Raw genomic sequence first — 26814 nt, 5'->3', positions numbered from 1 at the left:
CTAAGAACCAGATGAGTAATCCAGAGGAATATCAGTGGTGTCATCAGTGGCCATGAAATATGTGTTCCTAAAAACAGAAAAAAGATGGAATAAAGGACAATTACTACACTTACAGCCATGGGACATGGAAAGCATCATCTAGCATACATGGCATGTCATATGGAGCATAGACTGTAAGAATTAGTACAAAACACTAAATATAAACTTACTGAGAGCAAGTGACAATGGGGAAAGATCTGCAGAAGAGAAAAACACAAAAAAGCAGGTACAGAAAACATAATGAGAGCGAATATCATGTCAAATCTGAAAAGAACTTCATAGCATTCCAATATAAGTCAATGGGGTCCATCAGGCACCCTTTATATTCACTACTCAAACAAAATTACTGCTTCCATTATCAAGCTGATGTAATGTGAATAAAGCTTTACCCATATGGGTCAATTGTAAATATGAACTTCCTACAAAAATATAATGCCCAAGTGACCATAAAGCAAGGCACGTACCAACTCCTGTAAGTAATAAGTAGGATCACATATACTTTGATATTGGCCCAATATTGTATCATGTATATAAGATACATAAGATATACAATGTTGTCTGCTAAGACTGGAAACATGGAGTCAGTAAAAGGTATCTCCCAAGAGCCAAGTGGACTGAAGCCCGCAAACCATCTACTTGTAGTTATAAGTAGAGATGAGCGAACAGTGTTCTATCGAACACATGTTCGATCGGATATCAGGGTGTTCGCCATGTTCGAATCGAATCGAACACCGCGTGGTAAAGTGCGCCAAAATTCGATTCCCCTCCCACCTTCCCTGGCGCCTTTTTTGCACCAATAACAGCGCAGGGGAGGTGGGACAGGAACTACGACACCGGGGGCATTGAAAAAAATTGGAAAAAGTCATTGGCTGCCGAAATCAGGTGACCTCCATTTTAGACGAATAGTGGATTTCAAATCCGGGTCATATGAGAATGTGAACTTTGTGACTATGAGACAGGGATAGCTGTACAGGCAGGGATAGCTAGGGATAACCTTTATTTAGGGGGGAATGTTATTAAAAATAACTTTTTGGGGCTCTATCGGGTGTGTAATTGTGATTTTTGTGAGATAAACTTTTTCCCATAGGGATGCATTGGCCAGCGCTGATTGGCCGAATTCCGTACTCTGGACAATCAGTGCTGGCCAATGCATTCTATTAGCTTGATGAAGCAGAGTGTGCACAAGGGTTCAAGCGCACCCTCAGCTCTGATGTAGCAGAGCCGAGGCTGCACAAGGGTTCAAGCGCACCCTCGGCTCTGATGTAGGAGAGTCGAGGGTGCACTTGAACCCTTGTGCACCCTCGGCTCTGCTACATCAGAGCCGAGGGTGCGCTTGAACCCTTGTGCAGCCTCGGCTCTGCTACATCAGAGCCGAGGGTGCGCTTGAACCCTTGTGCACACTCTGCTTCATCAAGCTAATAGAATGCATTGGCCAGCGCTGATTGGCCAATGCATTCTATTAGCCCGATGAAGTAGAGCTGAATGCGATGAAGTAGAGCTGAATGTGTGTGCTAAGCACACACATTCAGCTCTACTTCATCGGGCTAATAGAATGCATTGGCCAGCGCTGATTGGCCAGAGTACGGAATTCGGCCAATCAGCGCTGGCTCTGCTGGAGGAGGCGGAGTCTAAGATCGCTCCACACCAGTCTCCATTCAGGTCCGACCTTAGACTCCGCCTCCTCCAGCAGAGCCAGCGCTGATTGGCCGAATTCCGTACTCTGGCCAATCAGCACTGGCTAATGCATTGTATTGGCGTGATGAAGCAGTGCTGAATGTGTGTGCTTAGCACACACATTCAGCTCTACTTCATCGGGCTAATAGAATGCATTGGCCAATCAGCGCTGGCCAATGCATTCTATTAGCGTGAACTGAGTTTGCACAGGGGTTCTAGTGCACCCTCGGCTCTGCTACATCAGATTGCTACATCTGATGTAGCAGTGCCGAGTGTGCATCAGATGTGTAGTTGAGCAAAACTGACTCAGCACTGCTAAGTCTCTGCATTCGCATAGGAATGCATTGGCCAGCCTTCGGCCAATCAGCGCTGGCTCTGCCGGAGGAGGCGGAGTCTAAGGTCGGACCTGAATGGAGACTGGTGTGGAGCGATCTTAGACTCCGCCTCCTCCAGCAGAGCCAGCGCTGATTGGTCGAGTTCCGTACTCTGGCCAATCAGCACTGGCCAATGCATTTCTATGGGGAAAAGTTAGCTTGCGAAAATCGCAAACTGACAGGGATTTCCATGAAATAAAGTGACTTTTATGCCCCCAGACATGCTTCCCCTGCTGTCCCAGTGTCATTCCAGGGTGTTTGTATCATTTCCTGGGGTGTCATAGTGGACTTGGTGACCCTCCAGACACGAATTTGGGTTTCCCCCTTAACGAGTTTATGTTCCCCATAGACTATAATGGGGTTCGAAACCCATTCGAACACTCGAACAGTGAGCGGCTGTTCGAATCGAATTTCGAACCTCGAACATTTTAGTGTTCGCTCATCTCTAGTTATAAGTCAATTATGTCTGTGGTCACTTTTACTCTCAGATAAACATCCAAATGTATTAGGAGAACATTACTTGGCAAAATTATGTGCTATATGTCCCACCGCTACTGTACATCTTTTGGCCAAGTGGAGAACATCATTGTGCTTCCCCTGAGACCAGATTTAATGAATATGGATATCTATTAGAGATGAGCGAGTAGTGAAATATTCGAGATTCGTTTTGAGTAGAGCCTCAATATTCGACTACTCAATTGAATATCGAATCCCATTATAGTCTATGGGAAAAAATGCTCGTTTCAGGGGAAACCACTATTCGACTAAAGGAGAGTCACCAAGTCCATGAGTAGCAGGAGGAGAGTGATTAGGAGGAGCGCTGTGCAGTTGCGCTGATAAAAAGTCAGCTCCCTCGTAACCGCAAGCTTCCAGCTCTCCCGACTAGCAAAGACGAGTCTGCGGCAAATCAACGCTGGTTCTGCAGCAGGCTCGTCCTTTCTAGTCGGGAGAGCTGGCAGCTTGCTGTTACGAGGGAGCTGACTTTTTCTCATAGGAATTAATTGACCAGCGTTGATTGGCCAGTGGACAACATTCGGCCAATCAACGCTGGTCCTGCCAGAGGCTCGTCTGTGAGGAGGCGGAGTCTAAGATCGGACCACAGCAGTCTCCATTGTGGTCCGATTTTAGACTCCGCCTCCTCACAGACAAGCCTCCGGCAGAACCAGCGTTGATTGACCGAATGCTGTACACTGGCCAATCAACACTGGTCAATGCATTCCTATGAGAAAAAGTCAGCTCACTCGTAACAGCAAGCTGCCAGCTCTCCTGACTAGAAAGGACGAGCCTGCTGCAGAACCAGTGTTGATTTGCCGAATGCTATACATAGCATTCGGTAAATCAACGCTGGTTCTGAATCGAATCTTTACTGCGAATAGCAAGTGGTATTCGATCGAATACTACTCGCTCATCTCTAATATCTATCAATCTATGTAAAGCAGAGGCATTACTCCAATGTATTAAAAAAGAGGACTATTATAGTCCAAAACACTTCAACATTTCAGACTTAAGGCTTGACAAATGGTCTCTTGTAAACAGAAATGTTGCACTTCTGGGGTAATAAAGATCCTCTTATTAAACACGTTGGAGTACTGCCTCTTTGTTGGTATATACTTCTTTGCTTCTTACATCTTTGCACTGACCTTGAACTATCTATCTATCTACAAAAACAATTGTACAGAGCAGAACCAAAAAAAGACCTGACCTGCAAGTTCCAAGTGATCAGGCATATGATTGCATGTAGATAATATAACAAGCAAACAGCACTCCAAAAATAAATATATAAAGGTGAGGATTTATTCCACAGCAACGTTTCAGTCCCAGAAGTGCAGGACCTTTCTCGCTTGAGAAAGGTCTTGCCCTTCTGGGGCTAAAACATTGCTATGGAATAAATCCTCACCTTTTTTTATTTAATTTTGGAGTGCTGTTCGTTTGTTGTATTATCTATCTATCTATCTATCTATCTATCTCCTATCTATCTATTTATCTATCTATCTATCTATCCCCAAAATAAATTTCAGCTCCCTAATCCCTACTCCTATGTCATCCTGATGAAGTATGAGTTGTGTGAATTTACCATTGCAAATGATAGGCCCAATCTCTAGAACAAACACTTTGTCATCATGAAGAGTTCTTCGAAACTGTGGTCCAGAACAGATCTGTAAAAATCAACACAAAGAAACTGGACAAATGTTTTACATAACAATTCACACTAATAAATCTATATTTATAGAATTTTCAGACATATTGAAGACATTGTCTATATCCTTTAATATTAAAGGGTTTGTCCAGGCAAAAATGGACACCTAAATTATTTTTTTTAATTCAGCCAGGGGTGCTGAAAAAAAAAAATCATACTCACCTTTCCCTGATGCTCCGGTGACTCTTTGCCTGGTGTGGTCCTGCATCTCCGATGTTGTCTTCTGGCGGAAGCAGGGCTGATTTAACCATAGAGACAACAGTGCAGCCATACTGGGCCCTGGGGACCTCTTAGCCACCCTTGATCAAGCGGGACAGTCCCACATTTTGGGTGCTGTTCCAGGCGGCAGTGATTTCAACTCTGTGTCCTTAGGACCACCCTAGGAGGACACTGAAGCACCTGGAAGGGTCAATATGATTTTTTTTTCACCTCCCCCCACCTAGAATTTCTTGCCTACTCAACCCCTTTAAGCCTACCCTTGAGCTGCTATGACTAGAAGAAACCCCAGTTGGTCATGTAATCTAATGCAAGGACCAGCCAAGTCTGCCAGAATAAAATACACTGTTTGAAGCTACTCTACTCTCTGGCTATTAGAGGAGATGATAGGGACTCCATGCAGGGCCGGCTCCAGGTTTTTATGGGCCCTTGGGCGACAGAGCCTCAGTGGGCCCCCTTGTAAAGGAGGCGGGGGGAGTCGAGACACTGTGCGTCGTAGATGAAGCAAGTGACGTCATGCAGGAGTGTGGCGTCACCAACGCCATACCTCCCAACTTTTAAAGAGAAGAAAGAGGAGCAAAATGTGCGGCGCGCTTTGCGCGCCGCGGCAAATTTGGCTCCACCCACTTTTGTTGATTCCACCCATTCTCATTCATTTATCATGTGCTCCCACACAGTACAATCCTCCTACAGTCACCCGTAAATTATATGTCCCCCCTCCATCTCTCCCCCAGTTTCATATACACCCTTCCTTTGCCCCCAGTTTCATGTCCCCCCCTCCATCTCTGTCCCCAGTTTCATCACGTTCTCCCCCTTCATCTGCCCACAGTTTCATGTCCCCCATCTCTGCCCCAGTGTCATGCTGTTCCACCCCCACATCTGCCCCAGTGTCATGCTGTTCCCCCCTCCCCTTCATTTGCCCCCCAGTTTCATTGGGCCCCCTCCATCTTTGTCCCCAGTTTCATGCCGTTCTCTCCCCACCACCTTCATGTTCCCCAGTGTCATGCCGTTCCCCCCCTCCCCTTCATTTGCCCCCCAGTTTCATGGGCCCCCTTCATTATGTTCCACCTTTATATTTAATACAAAACAAACACTTATACTCACCTTCCATCACTCACCTTCCATCGATCCCCCGACGCTCCTCTCTCCAGTCACATACGCGATTAAAGCAGGAGCTGTGAGTTCAGCTCCTGCTTAGCTGCGGCCCGGCTTGCGTGTGTAGGCGTGATGACGTCATCGCGCCTACACACGCAAACCGGGCCGGAGCTAAGCAGGAGCTGTGAGTTCAGCTCCTGCTTAGCTGCGGCCCGGCTTGCGTGTGTATGCGTGATGACGTCATCGCGCCTTCACACGCAAGCCGGGCCGGAGCTTTAAAGTAGGAGCTGAACTCACAGCTCCTGCTTTAATCGCGTATGTATTCCAGCTCATCGGCGGACGGACGCCAATGAGCTGAAATCTTGACAGGCAAGTGCCGGGGGGCCCCCATAGGCTCTGTGGGCCCCGGCACTTGCCCGACTATGCCGTGCGCTGACGCCGGCCCTGACTCCATGTCTATGATGTCCATATTACAATGTATCAGGTACCAAGACATTCTAGGACCTGTTGGCCAAAGGATCCTTTTATCTCAAGTGAAAGGTTTCATATAGTATAAGTACCTGAAAAGAGCAGTAATACTACAGAACCCAAAGGTTGCCATTTAAAGAGGACCTTTTACCAACTACACCAATTCAAGTTCTTACCATCTGTTATTAGGCACTACTCCACTTCTTCCTTTTCTCTCTTCCCCACCATTCCTGAGCAACAAGCACAGTTAGTTTTGGTGCCTTATGTGTTATTTAATCTCGGTAATGCCAGAAGGGCAATGTCAGACAGGGGGCATGATTCAGAGCTCCGATCAGAGGCAACCAGTGCCAGAGCTCAGAATCACACCCCTTGTCTGCTCCTGCCTGACCCCGCCCTCCTGACAGTGCAGAGACTAAATAGTGTATCAAGTATCAAAACTAACAGCATTTATTACACAGGATTGGTGGGGACTAGAGAAAAAATTCCAACTGTGCCAGAATCAATGGAGCAGCACCTAACAGGTGCTAAAAAATGGAGTTGGTGTCGATGGTGAAAGGTCCTCTTTAATAGCTTTCATGCCATATAAATGTTTTTCCCAACTATAGACCAGCCTCACCGGTTTACACATTTGTCTCTTGGGGTCACAGAGGCTTATTTCACAATGTAAGTATACTAGGTTATGTTCTCCAACAAACTTGAACATCTGCAGAGAGAAACGCCCTCGCAAGGAGACTCCATTTTCCAGCACCTTGATGCTAGCATCTTCTTTATTAGGACATCTAAAAGAAATAGAATCGGCTAAGAAGTTTTGTAATTGTTATAGTTTTTCATCTGAAAAGATAAACAAAGTTTATTTCATAACATGGAAATGTGGATATATACTGTGTGATTATATTGATACTATCATAGATGGATCAAGAACCTGAAAAGGGTAAAACTGGACACTGTGTAAAGGACTGGGAGGTATCAAAAGATGGATTTAGTGAAGATGGATAAAAATAATATAAAAAAGGACCTGGAGGTTTTTATCTATGTTATACATATGTTATATGTTATATGTTCTAATGTGGTCAAAAAGACTTGAAGTGTGCCAATACTTTATCTCTTTGCTAGATGTATAGGTGCTCTAGTGCTTATGTAGCAATGTAGACCTTTTAATCTATTGTTGGGTGTCCTAGAAATTGTATCCGCACAGATCAGGGAGTGATAACATTACATTGCAATATGCTATCACCTTCTCTGTTGGGAAGCATAAAGTTACCATAGGACTCCATGCAAACGTCTGAGTGTGGGGGCGTCCCATGGTCCATTCTGATGAAGAAAAAAACACAGGTCCTATCTAACTCCGTTTCATTGGAACAGAGTAGAATGGAAGCCCCCTTAGAGGTGAGTACATCAGGAAATTCACTTGAATGACACTCAATGCAGCCAGATCTTGGAGTCATGTCCATCAAGTCTAACTTACAGCATTTATCCAGAGGAAGGCAAAAAAGACCACCATTTCACTACATTAGTGAGAAAATGCCTTCCCGATTCTAAATTTGGGAATCGGAATAAATTCATAGATTAGCCCTTTAGCTCTAAAAATCAATTTTCTACAATTTATTGTTAGATTAATCATAACCTTTATTTATTTATTTTTATTAGATAACCATGTAGCCCTGATATGGTATCTGCCATTACTACGTCATTCCATAGTTTTACTACTCTGACTGTAAATAACACTTTCCTATATACCGTATTTTTCGGACTATAAGACGCACCGGACCATAAGACACACTAAGATTTTAGAGGAGGAAAATAGGGGAAAAAAAAAATTTAAGCAAAAAAAATTGGTAAAATATTTAATAACCTAATAATATAATATTTCACCAATGTAAATAGAACCGGGGGCTTTCGGACACAGGGATACCAAATGTGTATGTGTTTCAACAGTAATGCTTTTGTTTTTTATGTATTCTAGGGATATGGGGGTGATTTGAACATATATATATATATATATATATATATATACATATATATAATCTCATCCATGGATGGAAAGAGACACCCTGCAGTGAAGCTATGCAAGAAGAGAATAAGGGGCGGGCCAGACGGGTGAAGGAGGTGTGGTTTTCTAAGAAAACTTGAAAACACGCCTCTTTCACCCATCTGGCTCGTCCCTCCTTCACTGCCTCTCAGATCTTGCTCCTGCAATGAAGCCACACAGGCAGGGAAGTAGGGGCGGGCCAGACGGGTGAAGGAGGCGTGGTTTCAAGCTTGCCGAGAAAACCACGCCCCCTCCTCCCGTTTGGCCCGCCCCTCCTTCCCTGTCTGTGTGGCTTCATTGCAGGAGCCAGATCTGAGAGGCAGTGAAGGAGGGGCGGGCCAGACGGGAGAAGGAGGCGTGGTTTTCTCGGCAAGCTTGAAACCACGCTTCCTTCACCTGTCTGGCCCACCCCTACTTCCCTGCCTCTCATATCTCGCTCCTGCAAACACGCGACACAGACAGGGAAGGAGGGGCAGAGCAGGCAGGCACCGTGCTGCTCTCCTTTTGATTCTCATAGACAGGACACAGACGCTGCACACGCTGCATTCGGACTATAAGACGCACACACATTTTCCTCCCATATTGGGAGGAAAAAAAGTGCGTCTTATAGTCCGAAAAATACGGTAGATATCTAAACCCCCTTTCCTCCACCCAGAATGTCCCCTGGTCATTTGTTTACTTCTTACACAGAATAACGTATGCCCAGACTAGGATGCGTTTCTTCATTTGATCTATGGATTCCTCACCTTTGCTTGATGATGTAATATTTTATAGGATCACCTAAATATTTTCCCGGTGTGGCATAACAATTCTTCATCACTGTGACATACTGAGAGGAAGATGAATTAAGACCCTCCAGAAAGACTTCCGCATACAGTGTTGAGGATGTTGACAGCACCACCTCCTTAGCTTCATGTTTGTATTGATAACTTTGGTCCTTATACACCGCCATATGTGCCTTGAACTCCCCTGCGCCCGTGATATGGAAAGACATGGAGCTGTAATATAATAATATACAATTACTGTAAATGTATCTATATGTCAGATTCAGTGGCTTGCAACAGTATTCATATACCTTGAATCACAAACGTAAATGTATTTTACGTTTGATAGAACAACTCATAGTAGCACATAATGGTGAAGTGGAAGGAAAATGATACATGGTTTTCAAAATTCTAATCAAATAAAAGTATTCAGCTCCCTGTACTCTGATACGTCAAAATAAAATCCAGTGCACACAATTGCCTTCAGAAGTCATTCAGTTAGTTAATAGAGTTCAATTTAGCCTCAGTATTAATACACCTGTTCTGTGAAGGCCTCAGTGGTTTGTATGAACTGTAAAAACTGACCTTAAGACAGGATGCACAGATGTCTTAATAGTAACATCCAGTGGATATGCACAAGAGAAATTTAGCTGAAGTTCTGCGTTCCTGACAATTATTTTATTTGGTTCCAGCTGCACATACATGGTATTCCAGTATATGGCATGTGTCCCGTTGCTCTGTAGAAAACAAGGTTTTTGCATTAGTTTCTTAGTGCATCTTCTTATAAGAAAAAAGGGATCTAATTACAGAAAATTGGAAGCCACCAAATAGCTCCTTCTAGTGTTAGTGTTTCCTTATGATCAGGTGAAGCAGCATGGAGGATTGCAGACACAAGAACACTAATCCGTGGCACCTCCAACATTATGGCGTGGACAGACTGTGTTGTAACCACAAGAACCCAACGCATGGCCGCCATCATTCAATAACTAATGGTCAGGCATTTCTGAAGGTATACCTCAGTGTTATGTGCAGAAATGCCTGCCCATTGGGTTCAATTGCCTGAAGTTGCTATATTGCCCAACTTGCTGCACTGCTTGGCTTAAGGCTATATTCACATGACTGAGTTTCACCCGTGAAACTCGGTCCATGCTTTTATAGAATTTACCTGTGTGATCTTCACACCTAGCATGATATGGTACCTGGAGTCCCTGCCTCCTAGTTACATACTCTCCTGTACTGTAAGCGAGAGAAATAACATACACTTACTAATCATAATGGTAGGGGGTGGAAGGGCCACAGTAAATGCAATGTTTGTGAATAGAAAATAATGACATAAATGTATTGATGATGATGATGATTAATTCACATTTTTATAATGTAATATGTATTGCGGCTTATATTCATATGTTTCATTTATATGTTCCCACTTATTTATACTATTAAGTGTACTTTACACTGCAGTATGTGTGTAGTTTGCATTGTATTTTCACAATATATATCTGTATTTACATCGATTTCTGCTTGTGCGCCGGCTCATTACATCTCTATTGGTCTCGCCAATAGCGTAACTAGGAATGGCTGGGCCCCAAGGCGAACATTTGACCCCAGAGTCAAATAAATTTAAATAAATGTGCTGCTTTGGTACTAGATAGATAGACAAATAGAAAGATAAAAATATGTGTATTTTCCTTACATATTGTTGAGCTTTACACTTTCTATCTTGAAGTGGAGAGACAAGGAATATCTTGCTAGTGTTATCTCGGGCTCGGATTCCTAGGCATCGATCATCTGAGAAGTGAATATTCTTGGCATTTAAACTTTTCAGTTGACATGTTCTGAATGACATTTCCATATTGTCTGTGTTGCACTGTAATTTAAGATCCAAGTCTTCCAAACCTAAGAAGATGTGACAAAAGTGAGAAAGTTTACCAAATTAAATTCATATTTCAATCATACGAGTAGGCAACGTTGGTCAACGTACAGGACCTCTGAATCTGGACCTGCTATACCACCATGAAGCAAAGGATTGCAGCACAGTAGTAATAGGGACAAGGATGACCCTTTTTGATCATTAAAGTTGGCCATATACATTATTGTAATTCTAGTGGTGTAACTAGTAAAGACTGGGCCTCTCAAGGCTCCCATGTGTGATTAGAAGGGAATTGAGAACTATTGTGTGATTAGGTTTGTCTGTTGCAGCTTTTCAAAGTTATTGGAATAGCTCAGTTAAAAACCAAACAGTGTCACAATGGACTAGCTGTCTACCAATAGTTTAAAGGGGTTTCCAGGCAAATGACCTGTCCATTGGAGAGTCGTCATTATCTGATCGGCAGAGGTCCAACACCCAGAACCCCCACCTATCATCTTTTCTCAGCATGAAGAAAAGAGTCGGACCGCTTTGTTCTCTATGTAGTTTCTGTGCTGAGTTACTGCAGCTCAGTTCCCATTCACTTGTTAGGAGCTAATCTGCAGTAACTCAGCACAGCATGGAAAGCACAGCTATCTGCCACTGTAATCCATATAGAAGCTGGTGAGAATTGATGATTGAGGGGATCCCAGTTGTCAAATCTCCACCAATCTGATATTGATAACCTATCCTATCCATAAAAAGGACCTTTCACCGATACCAATTCAAGTTCTTAGAATTAGCATTTGGAATTTTCTTTTTAGCCTCCACCATTCCTGAGAGATAAGTGCAGGTAGTCTTGATGCCTTAAGTGTTATTTAAGCTTTGCAATGTCAAAGGGTAGTGTCAGGCAGGGAGTGTGATACAGAGCTCCAATCAGAGGCAGCCAGGGTCAGAGCTCAGAATTACACTCCTTGTCTACTCCTGCCTGACACCCCCCCTCCTGACAATACAGAGACTAAATAGTTTATCAGGCACCAAAACTAACAGCATCAACTGCTCAGGAATGGTGGAGGCTAGTGAGAAAATTCCAACTGCTCCAGAATCAGCGGAGCGGAGCGTATTAATTGATGTAAAGAGCTTAAAGAGGAGTCTACCAGCTGGAAAATCTGTATTAGGCTAATGGAGCTGCAATGCAGAATAAGAAAGGAGTCTTTGGAAACTGTAGAAGCTACCCTACAAGGTACTGTCATTAGTTAGATAACGATTTTCCTAGCGACAGATTCCCTTTAACTCATTGGAGGTAATGAAAGATCATCTTTAACAGCTTTAGGACTACGTACTATGATTATAGTGGTTGTAAGTAACCTTTCATCACCCCTAGAACTCCAGTTCTTAACATCTGTCCCACTGATTCCAGTGCAGTTGGAGAAAATGGCCGCTTGCACAGTATTGGAAACAGCCATTTTCTCGTGGCCTGAGGGCATGCGCAGACTGCTCCGCCCGAGGCCTCAGAAGTTACAACCCACCGCAGGAAGAATAATAGGAAGATGACGCTGCTGCTGAAGAAGAGGAGGCAGCGCTGGAGAGAGCTCTCTCGCAGAATTGGGGACACTCCCATAGCTGTCTGAGCGCTGGGGCCCACCCCCACTGCTGTGAGAGTGCTCATTAGCATACCGACAAGAACAGGGATTGTAGGTGAACGGCGGCGCTGAGAAAAGCAGGAGACGAATAGCCTTTCTTAAAGCTATTCCGACGTGGTACTTAGAAAAAAATCATGTCTGAGTGATAGGATCCCTTTAACATACAAACTAGCTTGCATCCTTAAGGGGTCAAAGGGCTATCCTAATAAAAACTTATCATTGCATTATAAAACTTTTTTTTTTACTTACGTTGAACATCCCGGCCATCTTTGCAGAAGCAACCTTCAGCTCCATTCACATTTTTACATTCCTCATCCTTTGCACATGAGCATGAGTTATTTGTAGAGGATGGATCTAATGTCAAATCATATAAGGCAGAGAAAGTCTTCATTACACGCTAGGAAACCATGTAAATATAATATTGATGAGACTTTTAATAAAGTGTATTACTCTAGAATAAAGCGATATTTATACAGCAGAGCTGTGGGACCAGAGACAGATGTGCACAGTCTCTATAGCTTTATAGTACATAGTCAGTAACACTATGTGCTTCCATATAGAACCTCTTTGGACAACCTGAGACTGGAATTTGTAAACCATCACTGCCCTGGACCACCAGGAATATTACTACTGATTATTTCATGGCTCTAGACCTCCGGGGACTTCACCATTATCCCTTTCACTATTTGGAGATTGAATGGTGGTATTTTTTGGCAGAAGATGGCAATTTTGCGTTAAAAATATATAGAAGTGTTATGGTATGGGGTATGCTATAGGGTAGTTTTATTTGTATATGGTATGGGGTTTAATACTAAGCCATCGTATTTAATTAGTTGACTATTATTTTGTGGACATTGTACGGATTTATTATTATTTGGCATTGAATTGTGAAAGTATAAAAATTGGGGCATAATGTCGGGTACCTATGGCAAATATGGTTTATTTATCCAATGTAACTAAAGCTATTTTGCGAGTCTTTATGAAAAATGTCCTGCTCTTTTGTGTTAGCAAAACACTTTGGCCTGGTTTACATCTGCGTTCGGTATTCCATTCGGGGGAGTCCGCATGGGAAACACCCACCCCCCAGTGGAATACCGAACACATTAGTAAGCGGTGAGCTTATGAAAGTACGCTGACCCCATAGACTATAATGGGGTCCGTGTGTTTTCTGCACGATGTCCGCACAAGTCATGTGGAGAGGAAAGTAATGTATGAAGTACTTTTGTCTCCACATGTTCTGTGCGGACAGCACGTGGAAAAGACACAGACCCCATTATAGTCTATGGCGTCCGTGTGCTCTCATAAGCTCACCGCTTGTCAATGCGTTCGGTAGTCCGTTCGGGGAGTCCCTATGCGAACCCCCCGAATGGAATACCAAATGCAGATGTGAACCAAACCTTATGCAAACTGTAGTTACAGGCTACAAACAAACCTTGTGTTGTTGAATCATGTAACCAGCGGTGGTCACACTTTTACAATATCTTGTCACACATATTTCTGTTTATCACAATGAAATGTAATATTCTAACTTATTACCTGTACAATAAGCTGCTGGACAAGTGGGTGTTCCATGAAATTTATATACATGATATCCATCTGGACAGGCTTTGACTTGTACAGTACTTGACCATTTGCAGCAGTTTCCATCCCTATGAGCACATGCTGTAAGGGTAACAATACCTTGGCCTGGTATAGGATGTGTGCCATTTAGCCAAATTGATGCTTCACTGCCACATTTATTTTCAGGCACGCAGCTTTCTACAAGTCGAATTCCTCCGTTCCCAGTAAATCGGTACCATCCAGGCGTTTTCTCGTCGCAGTTGTTCCCATGTGACATGAGGGTGCTTCTCCAAGGCTCATGGAGGATAGTATAACTAGAGCATGGATCAGAACAACTATAGGAACCTTTTTCATTCAGACATTCTAGATCATGGTGACATAGACCTATTGCACATTCATCATCTTTACAATGAGATTTGTCTCCAGTGAAATTTGCCTTACATGAACAAGACGAATCCTCCTTGTTATTTGAGCAATTAGAGAGAGATTGACAATAGTAGAAAGCATCAGAACATTCATCAATATCAACACATTTATTCTGTGTATTTTTGGTGTATCCTTTTGGGCACTGACATACGTATGAACCAAGTGTGTTTACACAGATATCAGGACAGACATTAGACCACGTATAGGCACATTCATCAACGTCAGAGCATGAGAAGCCATCACCTATGAAGCCTTCATTGCATGAACATTCTTTCATGTCCAAATATTCTTCACATACAGCATTAGAGTGACATCTAGAGCAGTCTTCTGTATCTGCGGGGGAAAAAATCTTAGCAAATCAGGAAATTTTAAGGTATACACAGGTATGAAAAGAATTATATCTCTAATGCAATGCTTAACGCCTACCACCAATTACAAAACAAATGATTAGTAGGGATGAATATAGGAAACTTTGTCATATCTTTTATTAAAGAAATCTGTTTCCTTCTCCACTTAATAGACTAATGTCCTCCACCTTATTTTTTCTTATTTTTAATCTGACACACAGAAGTCTATGGAGAAAAGAGGGGAGGTTGAGCTTTCTCCTATCTAGTTAATGTATTTATTGCCATATTCTGTACAGTGGCAGAGTCTTAGGGCCCCTTCACATGGCGTAAGCGCTCGGCTCATTCCGAGCCATACACGCGAGCGCTTCTAAACACTTCCCATTCACTTCAATGGGAGCGCGCGTAAAGCCGGCTTTACAAGCGCTCCCATTCAAGTGAATGGGAAGTGTTTAGAAGCGCTCACATGTACGGCTCGGAATGAGCTGAGCGCTTACGCCGTGTGAAGGGGCCAAAAAATATGACAGGGTAATGGTTTTAATGTTATTCTATGAATCAGTGGGATTATAGTACAACTCTATAATTTATTTTTTTTTGCATAGTTAGAAAAATTTTGGGGGACTTTGATCACTAATGCAATGCAAATTGCAATTTACCAGCATTTCTACTATAGGCTGCCTAGAGCAATGCCATTCCAGGCGCCGCTGGTCCTCCCCAAAATGGCAGTGCCCATGTGCCACTGGGAATATTGCATCTTAGTCAGCTTTGACTGAGGTGCTGGGGGCCTTAATGTCCACGGCATTAGTGACAGGTCTTTGCTCAACTTCTCAGCAGCTGCCATATTTAAATACCTGACATCCGCAGTAATAGTAAGGCAGATGTCAGGAAAGGGTTACAGTGTAAATATAATTTTTTTTTTTTTTTTCATAAATCAATAGTGAGAGTGAAGGGAACAAACTTTCCAATATACATCTCTAAAGAAAAGTGTCTATCCTTAAGGATTATTTAAGGAGTTGAGGAAGCGGCAGAGAAGGAGAGAAATGAGACAGTGTCAGCAGGCCAAGAAGTAAAGAACCAGGCCATTATCTTAATATACTATATTACACAATTAGTTGTCCTCATCTGCTCTACAGATGTATGAACAAATACATACAATTATATTTACACCTTACAATATTTTATGGATAAGGACTTACAAATTATGTTTATTTTTTTGTTAATTTTTATATGTAAAATAGTAAAAGGGGTTTAGTGAATTTTAATGTTTTTTTTAATAATTTTACAAGCTTATTTTTACTTTTGTAGATTAAGGTTTGCACCTAACTGTTCATACATGATTGGTTGTTCGTTCTTCTATTATCACATATTATACTTGTATTGCTCTATATTTTCTAAATACCAAACTTCCATTCCATTTTGCCTTAGCTAAAGACTAAGGTTCTCTTGCTTGTCAAGATGGTTCTCAGTTGAGATGGCTTTACATACACAATTCTGTCAATATTCAATTGTGATAGCATTGACAGCAGTCAGTCAGATGTGACAATGGACCTTTAAGAGGAAGAAGTCTGGTGACAATCAATACTGGTATTTCAGGGATGGCACTTACATGATATGTTCTTCACTAAAGAAACAAGAAAAAAACAAGAATAAGATAAATATGAAAACATTTCATGGTTAAATTCCCCATTTTAGTAATAACTGAGGTGTACTGTACCTTTAAATCCTTCTACACGTATGGCATAATGCCCATTTCCTTGGACATGAAGCTTCCAAGATCCTACTACAGGATTCTCCACAATATACATAGATCCCCAGGGCTCAGATATTATTGTTTTAGGTTTTATTTCAGAATCTAGAATAGAAAACAGTAGTTACAATCAGAGGTGTAATTAAAAGCTGCTGGGCCACAATGCAAAATCGGAAACAGGGCCTACACTGACTGTGTGCTATGTATAATACTGGTGTCTTATTATTCTATAATGAGGCTTTTCAGCATCCTCAGCCTCCAGGGCCCTGTAGCGACTGCTACCTCTACACTGCTATAGTTATTATTGATGAGCGAAAAGCACACACCCATAGCGATGAATGGAGCCGGCCAGCTCGCAGATGGGGCCGGCATCCTGCCGCTTAACCCCCTGCATGCCGGCTGCGTCCATTCATTCCTATGGGTGCATGCTATTCGAAACTGCCATTTCAAATAGTACTCGCTTATTAGTTATACCTCTGGTGATAAAGCATATCATATGCTTTTTATACTGATCAGAGAGGTCTAACCCTGGTACCCTTATGATTAGTTGAGATCTATGACCGCTTCAGAGAGTTGAAAACTGATGATCCCAGGAGTCAGAACCCTACTGATCTCATATTGTTGGCCTATTCTAAGGATAAGCCACCAGTATCAGATTGTGTTAATGTGAATATTTGATACTTTGTAGTATTTCTTAGGCCGGTTTCACATGGAGTATTCTGGCTCGTCATTTGGTACGTAGACGCCACGGGAGGATTTGCGGGCCGTATACGCTCCCATTGTTTTCAATGGGAGCCGGTACTGTACACGCGGCGCTATTTTGCAGCCATGATTTTGTGGCGGCTGCAAAATAGTGCCGCGTGTACGGTACCGGCTCCCATTGAAAACAATGGGAGCGTATACGGCCCGCAAATCCTCCCACGGCGTCTACGTACCAAATGACGAGCCAGAATACTCCGTGTGAACCCGGCCTTACTAGGAAAATATAGCATAGTCTCCATCTTAGTCTGCTTGTAGCCTGTTCAGAAACCTGCATTGATAGTAAAGGGATGATAATAATTGTTTTATTCTTTTTCTATCAATTGCTATTTTTTAAAGAGGACCTTTCACCATCTCCACCAACTCAAACTCTTAGCATCTGTGAAAAAGTGACAGGCAAAAATCTAGACTCCAGATATATCAGCCCCAGTTTTCTGACATATGTGTGGTCCAGGGCGGATCTGGAGTAGGCCAAGTGTTGATCCTTGGCTCATCCTTGGCTGCAGAGCCTGCATTGCAGTGCAGTTCCATGGGGTGAAAGGAGGTGTATGGTTTTACCCTGTAACTCTGAGTCTGGTGAGACTATATTGCGCTTGTTTTGTTCGTGTGGCTGGAAGTAAGCCACATGTATAGTTAGGTTATCCATTCTGTTTTGCTAGTGGCTCAGACGAGCAGAAAGACAGCAGGATCCAGTATCACCACACATTTGTATGCTTACCATATGGGTTTATCACTACTAAGGAGAGAATCATCCCATCTGTGGTCAGTATCAACGCAGTATAGTTATCTGCCAATGAGAAGCTGACAGACTGATTTCCCGCATCGTAATCCGCAGAGAATAGTCGGATTGAACTGTTAACTGGTCTTGATAAAGCGAATTCCAAATAGTAGAAAACCTTTAAATTGTATAAAAAAATAATTATAAATGAATCCAAATAAAACCATTCCTGAGCAATAAGTGCTGTTAGTTTTGGCATTGCTTGCTATTTAGTCTCTGTAATGTCAGAAGAACAGTGTCAGGCAGGAGCAGACAGGGGGTGCTATTCTGTGCTCTGACACTGGCTGCCTCTTATAGGAGATCTGAATCACATCCCTCACCCAAACTGACCTTCTGAGGAAAGGCACAAAAGGTGTATAAAGTGTTATATCGAAATATGTACAGTTACCAACATGCTGGAAATGCTGAATAATCTGTCCTATTTGTCGTCTGCTGTCATATGCAAACAATATACCTACTATGAATATCATCCATGGTGACCACCATGTCTAATGGTCACTTGACCACATTTTGCAGTGAATTTTGAACAGTATGCATAATGTGTTACAGCCATGTACAAATATTGTATATGCTACACCACTAGACATAATGATCACCAACATGTTACAGAAAGTGACACTCTCAATGGTAAATACCTTGTTTAGTTTTGATAGAGTGACGTCAAATACATGTCCAAAACTCAAGGAGGCGATATCTCTGTAAATGAGGTATTTACGGTCTGTTCTACCAGCGCATAAGCCAGTTATCAGAAAAAAGATCTGTGAACAATAATGAGACATGGCTTACTAGTACACAATCCATTCATTAGTAGTAAAAGTAGACTAATAACCATCTGTAATGTTAATGGATGCTTTTGTATAATATGCTACACATTTACAATGTCTCTCTTCCACTGCAGTAGTAGTGGACTCCTTTACAGTAGATGCCACCCCAGGGGAGGTGACTAAAAATAAATACTTATACTCACCTCTCCTGGGCTTCTGACAGTCAAAAGCATGCTCTTTGGGTCTCTTCCAGGTCATATGGGGTGCGCCAGCATAATGATGTCAATGCTCTCCATGTAACTGCTGAGGCCTAATCACAGGCCCCAGAAGTAACACCAGGGGCGTCACCTCAGTGGCAGGCAGAAGAGGACTGAAAAAGATGCTGAAGAAAACCAAACAGAGCAAGGATGCTCAGGAGAGGAGAGGGAAAGGGAGTTTAAGTGTTATTTTTTTAAACCCCTGGGCCTCTAATATTATACTCTGGGGCCTGAGGAGACCTCACAGTATAATAATAGCACCGAAGCGGAGGGCTGAACCTCATGAATATTTGTTAAATTTGTGGTTCTCCTGATGTGGCTCTAGGGGAACTTTTTATACTGTGCGGGGGCCACTGTGGGGCAAATTATACTATTCGGGGGCCATTATTACATTCACCTATAGAAAGTTTTATTCCATTCCAACAATTTTGTGGTGCATTAGTTTTTTGTCAATGACTGTACATAAAATTACACAAATGTATACTTTATGTGTACTCTACAGTAATGGTGGGGGGCTCCTGTACTGCCCACACAATGGATGTCATATGCGCTAATTAATGGATGGAATAATGGAGGAATACACCATATAACTGGTAGGAGGAGAAGAATCTGATTCCAATAGTTAACCTATTCAACGTCATGTTGAAATCTTTGCTATTGATCACTTGCCCTGACAACATGATCACCAGTACTAACTTCACTATGGTGAATGCCAGTGAGCTGAGAAAGCTACCTAGAACTGTAGAAAGGAGTTTTCCAGGCTACAAGTATTGACGACCTCTCCTAAGGTTCCCTATGATAACAGTTACTAATAGTCATTGGTTAGAGAACTACCTTTAATATTTTGCCCTATGTATCCTTACACCCGATTATACTTAGGACATCAAGTACAATTCAGTCATTACATCAAGTACATTATTATTATATATATCAGTATTTTCAGGTCAGTCTGATTTATCCACTTACTTTAGATTGTGTCGTGTTTATCAGAGAATATACATCTTTCTTCAAGTCTTCATTATTATAATCTTTTGCAGATGCATCAGTTAAGACCAGAATGAATGAGTTATTTGGGGATTTCTCTAAAGCAAATTTTAGACCCGTAATGACCATTTCTGGGCAATCCCCGCCACTTTGTACTGTGAGATTATTGAAGAAACTGTCAAATTCACTTATGGAATATGTACTCCGTGCTGGTCCTATTTCTGGAGAAAGAGAAGGTTAGTGTTTTTCTATTTTCCTACCTATATCAAATCAAATCTTCTTTTTTTGGGTCCAGCTACAACCCACTATACTTTATAGGCACTGCAAGCAGTTGTGCCATACAGGGATGTCTGTATGGTACGTACATGCTGGGACACTATAAGTCTTAGTTCTGTTTTATCATGTAATAGATGTTGTATCTCTGATTATTGTCATACCCATTCACACATCCATGAACTGAAAATAAATGATTCCACACCATGGCCACTGTTTTTGCCTGATTCTAACCAAACTCATACAAGTTGTAGATAACCATAGAATATTAAAATACTGTCATACGTGGATCATTGTACTCCACCATTGTATATTTTCGGATTCCACAAGGGAATCGTGCTGACACTTGATGCAGAAGCCAGTCATTGACCAGCTTCAGCTGCCGTAGATCATCACGCATTGAACCGGTTGTGTCGACCAGATATGTCAAAGAAGACGACTCTGTCAAATAAGGAGAAATGTATATTATGAAAAATGCAACGGTTATAGAGAAGTGTCCGTCATTACCTATTCTTTTCACTGGATATGTCTAGATATGTATCTTATAAATTATCATGATCACAACATGATGAGCTAACTATCCTGTATGTTTTCAGGTTATTCTCAGTGTGTCATAATATTGTGGTGAATTGGTTCAATTAGAAATTGGAGACCTTAAGAAAACTGGAGCTCGGTTAAAGTGTATGTCCAGCCCGCTCTTTGTTCTTTGGGATGTGTTGTCCCCTTTAGCTGTTTGTTCTTCCTGCTTATGTCTATTACTTTGTTGTATTTAAAACCTTTAATAAAAATTGATTACACCTAAAGTGTATGTCCAATGATAAAACCACTTTTGATGAATTAATAATTTAGTATTAAAGAAATACTCCTTCTCCACCTATTAGGTTGCTCTACTTCGTATTTCCTTCACCAAGGTTCTTATCTCTATAACTTCTGTACCCTTCTTTAGCCTTAAACACAAATGTGTATGGAGAGGTAGAGGAAGGCTACTATTACTTAGGTAACTGAATCATTGCCTCATTCTATAAAGTGAAGTCTAGTCTTGAAAGACAGCAGTGTCAAGAGAGTTCTTTCAGTGCAGTAGGGTTTAGCAGCTGCATTTTATGTGTCTTTCCTGTAGCTTTCTCCTTTTCCTCCTCTCTCCATAGACTTCTATGTAAAATGTAACAACCTGATAAACGTAGAAGGAAGCATATTTCTTTCACCTGATATAATGCAAAGGCAATGACCTATTAAAACATCTCATGGGCCCTAACCATAAGGACGAACTAGATTGCTGCTCACTATTCCCTTGCTTAGACAGAATTGTCAGTTTCTAAACCTAGCACCATTTTGTATTGCGCTGCTTCCTAATTACTGATTTACAAGCAAATCAATTGCATCCTTAGTGTATCCTGTACCCACAGTTATTGCCGGTCATTACAAAGCATTCATTTGGCAAATTTCAGTAGGATAATGGCTACCCACACAGCAAGGATTTCCCAGGATTGTCTCTACCAGATTGCAACACTTCCTTGCTCTACCTGCTCTCCAGATTTATTGCCAATTGAACATTTATTGGACTAGCTGGCAAACCAGCTTCACTAACCTATAAATGTGCAGTATGCACAGGTCCAGCTCCAATATTTGTAGGCAAAAGTGTCATAGGATATCATACAGAACCTGTACAACTCCATCCCCAACCATATCTTATCTAGTATTCAGGATAGAGGTGGCCTAGGACAGGGTCCTAGAGCCTTTCTTCAATTGTATAGGTTTCCCCCCCCAAAAAAAAAAACTTTCACGCTAATAACGTAATCACCATTACATGCACATTGAGAAAGTTTCATTCAGTTTCAACAACTCCTTCTTGGTGCATTATTTTTTGTCAATTGAAGTAGATGCCACCTTTATTTCTGAGCCATATACATGACATTGTGACCAGTGAAGGCTCTGTTTTTGCAGTAGTTGTAAGACATAGATGTAAAGGGAACCGGTCAGCAGAGTTTTAGTGCCAAAACCAACTTCAGTACCTGGCAGTGCTTCTGGCTTCTATCACTAGGTTGGCACCCCTGTGGCTTTATGCAAACAATTTGCATAAAGAAGAAAAAAAAAAAAAATATATATATATATATATATATATATATATATATATATATATATATATATATATTTTAATGGGGACGCACCTCCTTCTATTGTAATTGGTGTCAGTACCCAAAATCTGCTATGTTCCCTTTAACTCAGTTCTAGCATCTTCAATGTTCAGTCTTGGCTTTGAAGTCAATATATAGACTTTCATATTGTGCTAAACATCAGAGTATATTTGTTATTTTTCTTTCAGGAGGGTATCCCTAGTTTTATAGTAACTTTATGAGCTCCTGACTAATCTGAGGATTATTCTTGGATAGAAGGAACTGCTGTTTTTATTATTGTCATCTAGCAGCCAATTATACACTAGCTTCCAGCCCTTATCCCATTAGACCGGACACATGTTTTCCATACCGTAGTATTCTCCATGATATAATCTTTATTTTTATTATTTATTATTATTAATCTTTATTATTACATTTCTTTGTACCTGTTTCTGATGCACATCTGCTTTTTTCTGTTGGGAGCACACCTGCAGACAGAACAGAATGTTTATGGTAACATCATTGCATGTTATGTATCATTTTTGGTTACATGTTATGTAAATAAAGCTACCCTAAGGTCTGGTACACAAGTGAGTTCAATAATCCGTTCGGGGACTCCACATGGGAACCCCCCCCCCCCCCCCCCCCCGAACGGAATACCGAACGCACTGGCAAGCGGAGAGCTTATTGACAAGCAGTGAGCAGTGAGAGCACATGGACCCCATAGACTATAATGACATCCATGTGCTTTCTGTGCAGTGTCCGCAAGGAACGTGCAGAGAGAAAGTGCTTCATGATCTACTTTCATGTCCGCATGACTCGTGCAGACACCGCACGCAAAGCACACTGACCCTATTATAATCTATGGGGTCCATGTGCTCTCACTGCTCACTGCTTGTCAATGCGTTCAGTATTCTGTTCAGGCAGACTCACTGAATGGGATTACCGAACGCATATATTTCCATACTGAAGATTTTTCTCGTTCACCAGTTTCAGTTTTAAGATGACGGACGCAATGACAAACCCCTTTACAGTCAATGGGGTCTGTCAGACTCTGCATGCTACCGCTATTGTAATGGTCTGACTCTCCATTGCTCTAGTCCTTTAATGGACCAGGACAACCAGGATAGATAGATAGATAGATAGATAGATAGATAGATAGATAGAATAAAAGAAGAGCCGTACTCAACATACACTGAAAAAGGTAGTGTACCTCTGCTTTAACCAGAGATATCTCAAAATCTAGTTAAAGCCATGTTAACTGGTTGCAGTGTCCCTGAACATGATCTATGTGGGCTGAACAGTAATGTGCTTTGCTCAAGCCCCAAGTTCTGCTTGTTCGTAACTGTAGGGGGCTAAGAGAAGCTCTGGGATTAGTGCGGGAATATTGTATACAGATGGGTGAATAAAGTACACAGCCTTTTGCACTTTATCGGTAGCGCTGCCCTTCTTTTATTATTTATTGTTGCTCTTTTTGCCTGGATTTTAGCCATGGACACAGAAAACAGTGGATAGTGTGGTTGGTTAATTCTACTTTTTAGATAGATAGATAGATAGATAGATAGATAGATAGATAGATAGATAGATAGATAGATAGATAGGAGATAGATCGATAGATGATAGATAGATAGATAGATAGATAGATAGATAGATAGATAGATAGATAGACAACTGTTTTACACAATTTTGATACTTACTATTATCTGTGGAGCGGCAAAATTTCACTTCATAGCAAAGCAACAGCAAGATGAACGGGTGCAAATGCCGAAACATATCCTCTATAAGCTTGATATACAGCCTAACACTGAAGTAAATAGAGTTTAATACATTTTTCCACATTTCTGACTCCACAACATTCCTAAGATCTATTTTGCATAAATGTTAAATTATTATTTCAATCTTAAATTAATGAATATATAGCCATAGTATCAAACAAAGAGGGAATATACCAGAGGGTGATGCTTTGTAGCTTTTATTCAAATAAAGGGGTATTTCCATTCATCAATGTCAGATCTGTAACCTCCAACAATCTTATGAATTTGCCTTCATATAAAAGTCTTGGAATATCTTATTTGACTCTTAGTGACTTCAGTGAATCTTTATTTTTTATTAGAAGACTAAATTGTCTGTCAATATAACAGGACTGTGGAGTCAGTGGGCAAAATCACCAACTCCAACTCCTCCATTTTCTAAGAATTCAACTCCCAAATCTTGCTCTGACTCCTTCATATATGGCCAGGGTTAGTCAGAAGCAGTGAAGATCCTCTAATTCTTGACAAATGTAATAACTGAATTCCTATGAAAGTACCTATATAACAAACTATACATTGAATTCATTATACACTATTAATAACTATATAATATAATTAAAATAATTAATCATTTTATTCTCAATCCAGAGTTAGTAATGTTTTTTCCGACTCTACCCGTAATTAGTCCCAACTCCAACTCTATGACTCCAGAACCCTGCATTATACTCTGTTGCAATGCTTTATACCTGCACTACAAACATTCATATTTACGTTGGCATCTTCGTATACGTAGAAGCTCATAAGGAAGTGAAACATAGAACAGATTTATTATATATCCGTAGTATACACATGCAGCAGGTCATGTAGGTGCCATACTATTAGGTGCCCAAATATCAGCACTATGCATTGGTCAAGTAACACTTTCACATAGTTGCCTATATCACAATGCTATGTCTACATAAAGAAGTAATACAATAATTATAACGTTCCCCTTGTTCCAGGTCATCTGTGACATCCCTCCAGCACAGGTTGATGTGCTCTATATAGCCACAAATATTTGTAAGGCAACCATAGAAAACAAAAGCATAAGATATAATATATTCTCTAAGACATGGCAGCTTTACAATACTATAATGCAAACTCTACTGTACCTTAAACAGAAAGTCTGTTGTGCTATTGATGAGATTTCTTCTCCTTTCTACATATATGCTGCTACTTGGTGATATTGGTTTAGAAGTTTTGGCATGTATTAATACAGAATTTGGGACCTCCTCACTGTTGGCCAGGTGGAGTCCTGTCCCCACATGCACTTACAATGGCTATTGTGAGTTATACATTATTAAGGACAATATTAAAGCACTTAATATTGTCAATACAATATAGGAGATGAGATGTAACGTAGTCTGCATTATACTCATGATATCATTTATATAGCTGGGACATGAATGCTTCGATAAAACAAAGACCTGCATTCTAATGGCCTAAGTGCTCATTAACAGGTGGCCTATAGACAAGCAGTAAGCAGATGTGTAATATCATCTATTATAAGGTACGATTAACTCTGTGTTTACCTAGGATGGTAAATAATTTTAGCGGATAAGGGAAATGCAGTTTCATGCACTTATATACTGCAATATTGATGTGTAATAAATATTTTAAATACATATTAATTATTACTAATTATAATTCAATTCTATTTTTAAATTCCAAAGTTAAACAAAATATTCCTGCGGTATATAAGATAATCCTTTAATAGTCCCACAGTGGGGAAATTTCAGTATGTTATAGCAGCATAGTAATACAGGTACAGGATAATAAAACAGTAATATATTACAGAAGCAGACGCACATATGCTGAGAAAAAGAAGATATACCAGGAGTCTGTAGCAGCTAAGTAAGAGAAGAAGGAAGACTTCAGGGTCATTTAGTTCTCTGTGAGGAGTGATCTTCGCTTGGTCTGATGTAGATTATACCGCCTGATCGCGGTTGGGAGGAAGGGCCTACGATAGCGACAGTGGCGTAACTACTGCCGTAGCAGCAGAGGCAGCTGCCAGAGGGCCCGGGACATTAGGGGGCCCTGTGACAGCCGCTACCACTGCGTTTGTTTTTTTGTTTTTTTTTAATAGGCTGTGGCTGTGAAATTCTGATTGCAAATCCAGCTTTAAATTAAAATGATTATTTGAATTAGTTTTCCGGCGAACTATACAAAAATGGCGCTTGGACATGCACAGTACTGCTCTGAATGGAGCAGCAAGGAACATGCCTGAAATTTGAACTGCAAGAGCATGATCTGGGTGGGGAGGAGGACAGACGGAGCAAAAGCAGTGGAACGGCATTATGAAAGGTATGATGTGGGGGGGTGTTCGGAAACCCAGGGTGCTCCGTGGGGTTCATTGGCATAAACAATTATAGTGATTTATAATGAAATAGTGGGGCCTTTTGAAAATGTAACGGTAGCAGTAGAATAGACTTTTTACAGGCCAGTCAGGCATGTGTTTAGTTAAAAATGAGTTTTCCCAATGAGAGACTTCCTTTAAGTATCCAGGAGGTGTGGTATGTTTTATCCATAGCTACCGCACGCTCTCTATTAGACAAAAGTACTTACCTGTTCAGTTGTATCCATCACTACTTTGATCTCATATGTGTGTAGTTTTTATTCACACATTTAACACATTTTATCCTATCTTATTTATTAAAGGTTACGTTTTTGGTAGTA

General features: G+C 41.3%; 1 protein-coding gene across 1 annotated transcript; it reads right to left on the bottom strand.

The window, feature by feature from the left end:
* LOC142216789 (uromodulin-like) lies at window positions 1-26721 on the bottom strand. Its single transcript, XM_075284820.1, has 18 exons — window positions 26704-26721; window positions 22795-22836; window positions 20745-20766; window positions 20523-20678; window positions 19947-20185; window positions 18595-18717; window positions 17900-18077; window positions 16385-16527; window positions 16282-16291; window positions 13882-14664; window positions 12595-12699; window positions 10550-10752; window positions 9442-9593; window positions 8839-9090; window positions 6680-6842; window positions 4162-4243; window positions 114-171; window positions 1-67 (listed from the first exon to the last, which is right to left on the bottom strand). Exons 1-18 carry the CDS (start codon window positions 26719-26721, stop codon window positions 1-3), a joined length of 2796 nt encoding a protein of 931 aa, XP_075140921.1.
* Window positions 26722-26814: the final 93 nt, after the last annotated feature.

This window comes from Leptodactylus fuscus, chromosome 8 (genome assembly GCF_031893055.1).
Source record: "Leptodactylus fuscus isolate aLepFus1 chromosome 8, aLepFus1.hap2, whole genome shotgun sequence".
Taxonomy (NCBI): domain Eukaryota; kingdom Metazoa; phylum Chordata; class Amphibia; order Anura; family Leptodactylidae; genus Leptodactylus; species Leptodactylus fuscus.
Note: the sequence above shows the minus strand (reverse complement) of the source record. Positions and strands in the feature narration are given on the sequence as shown.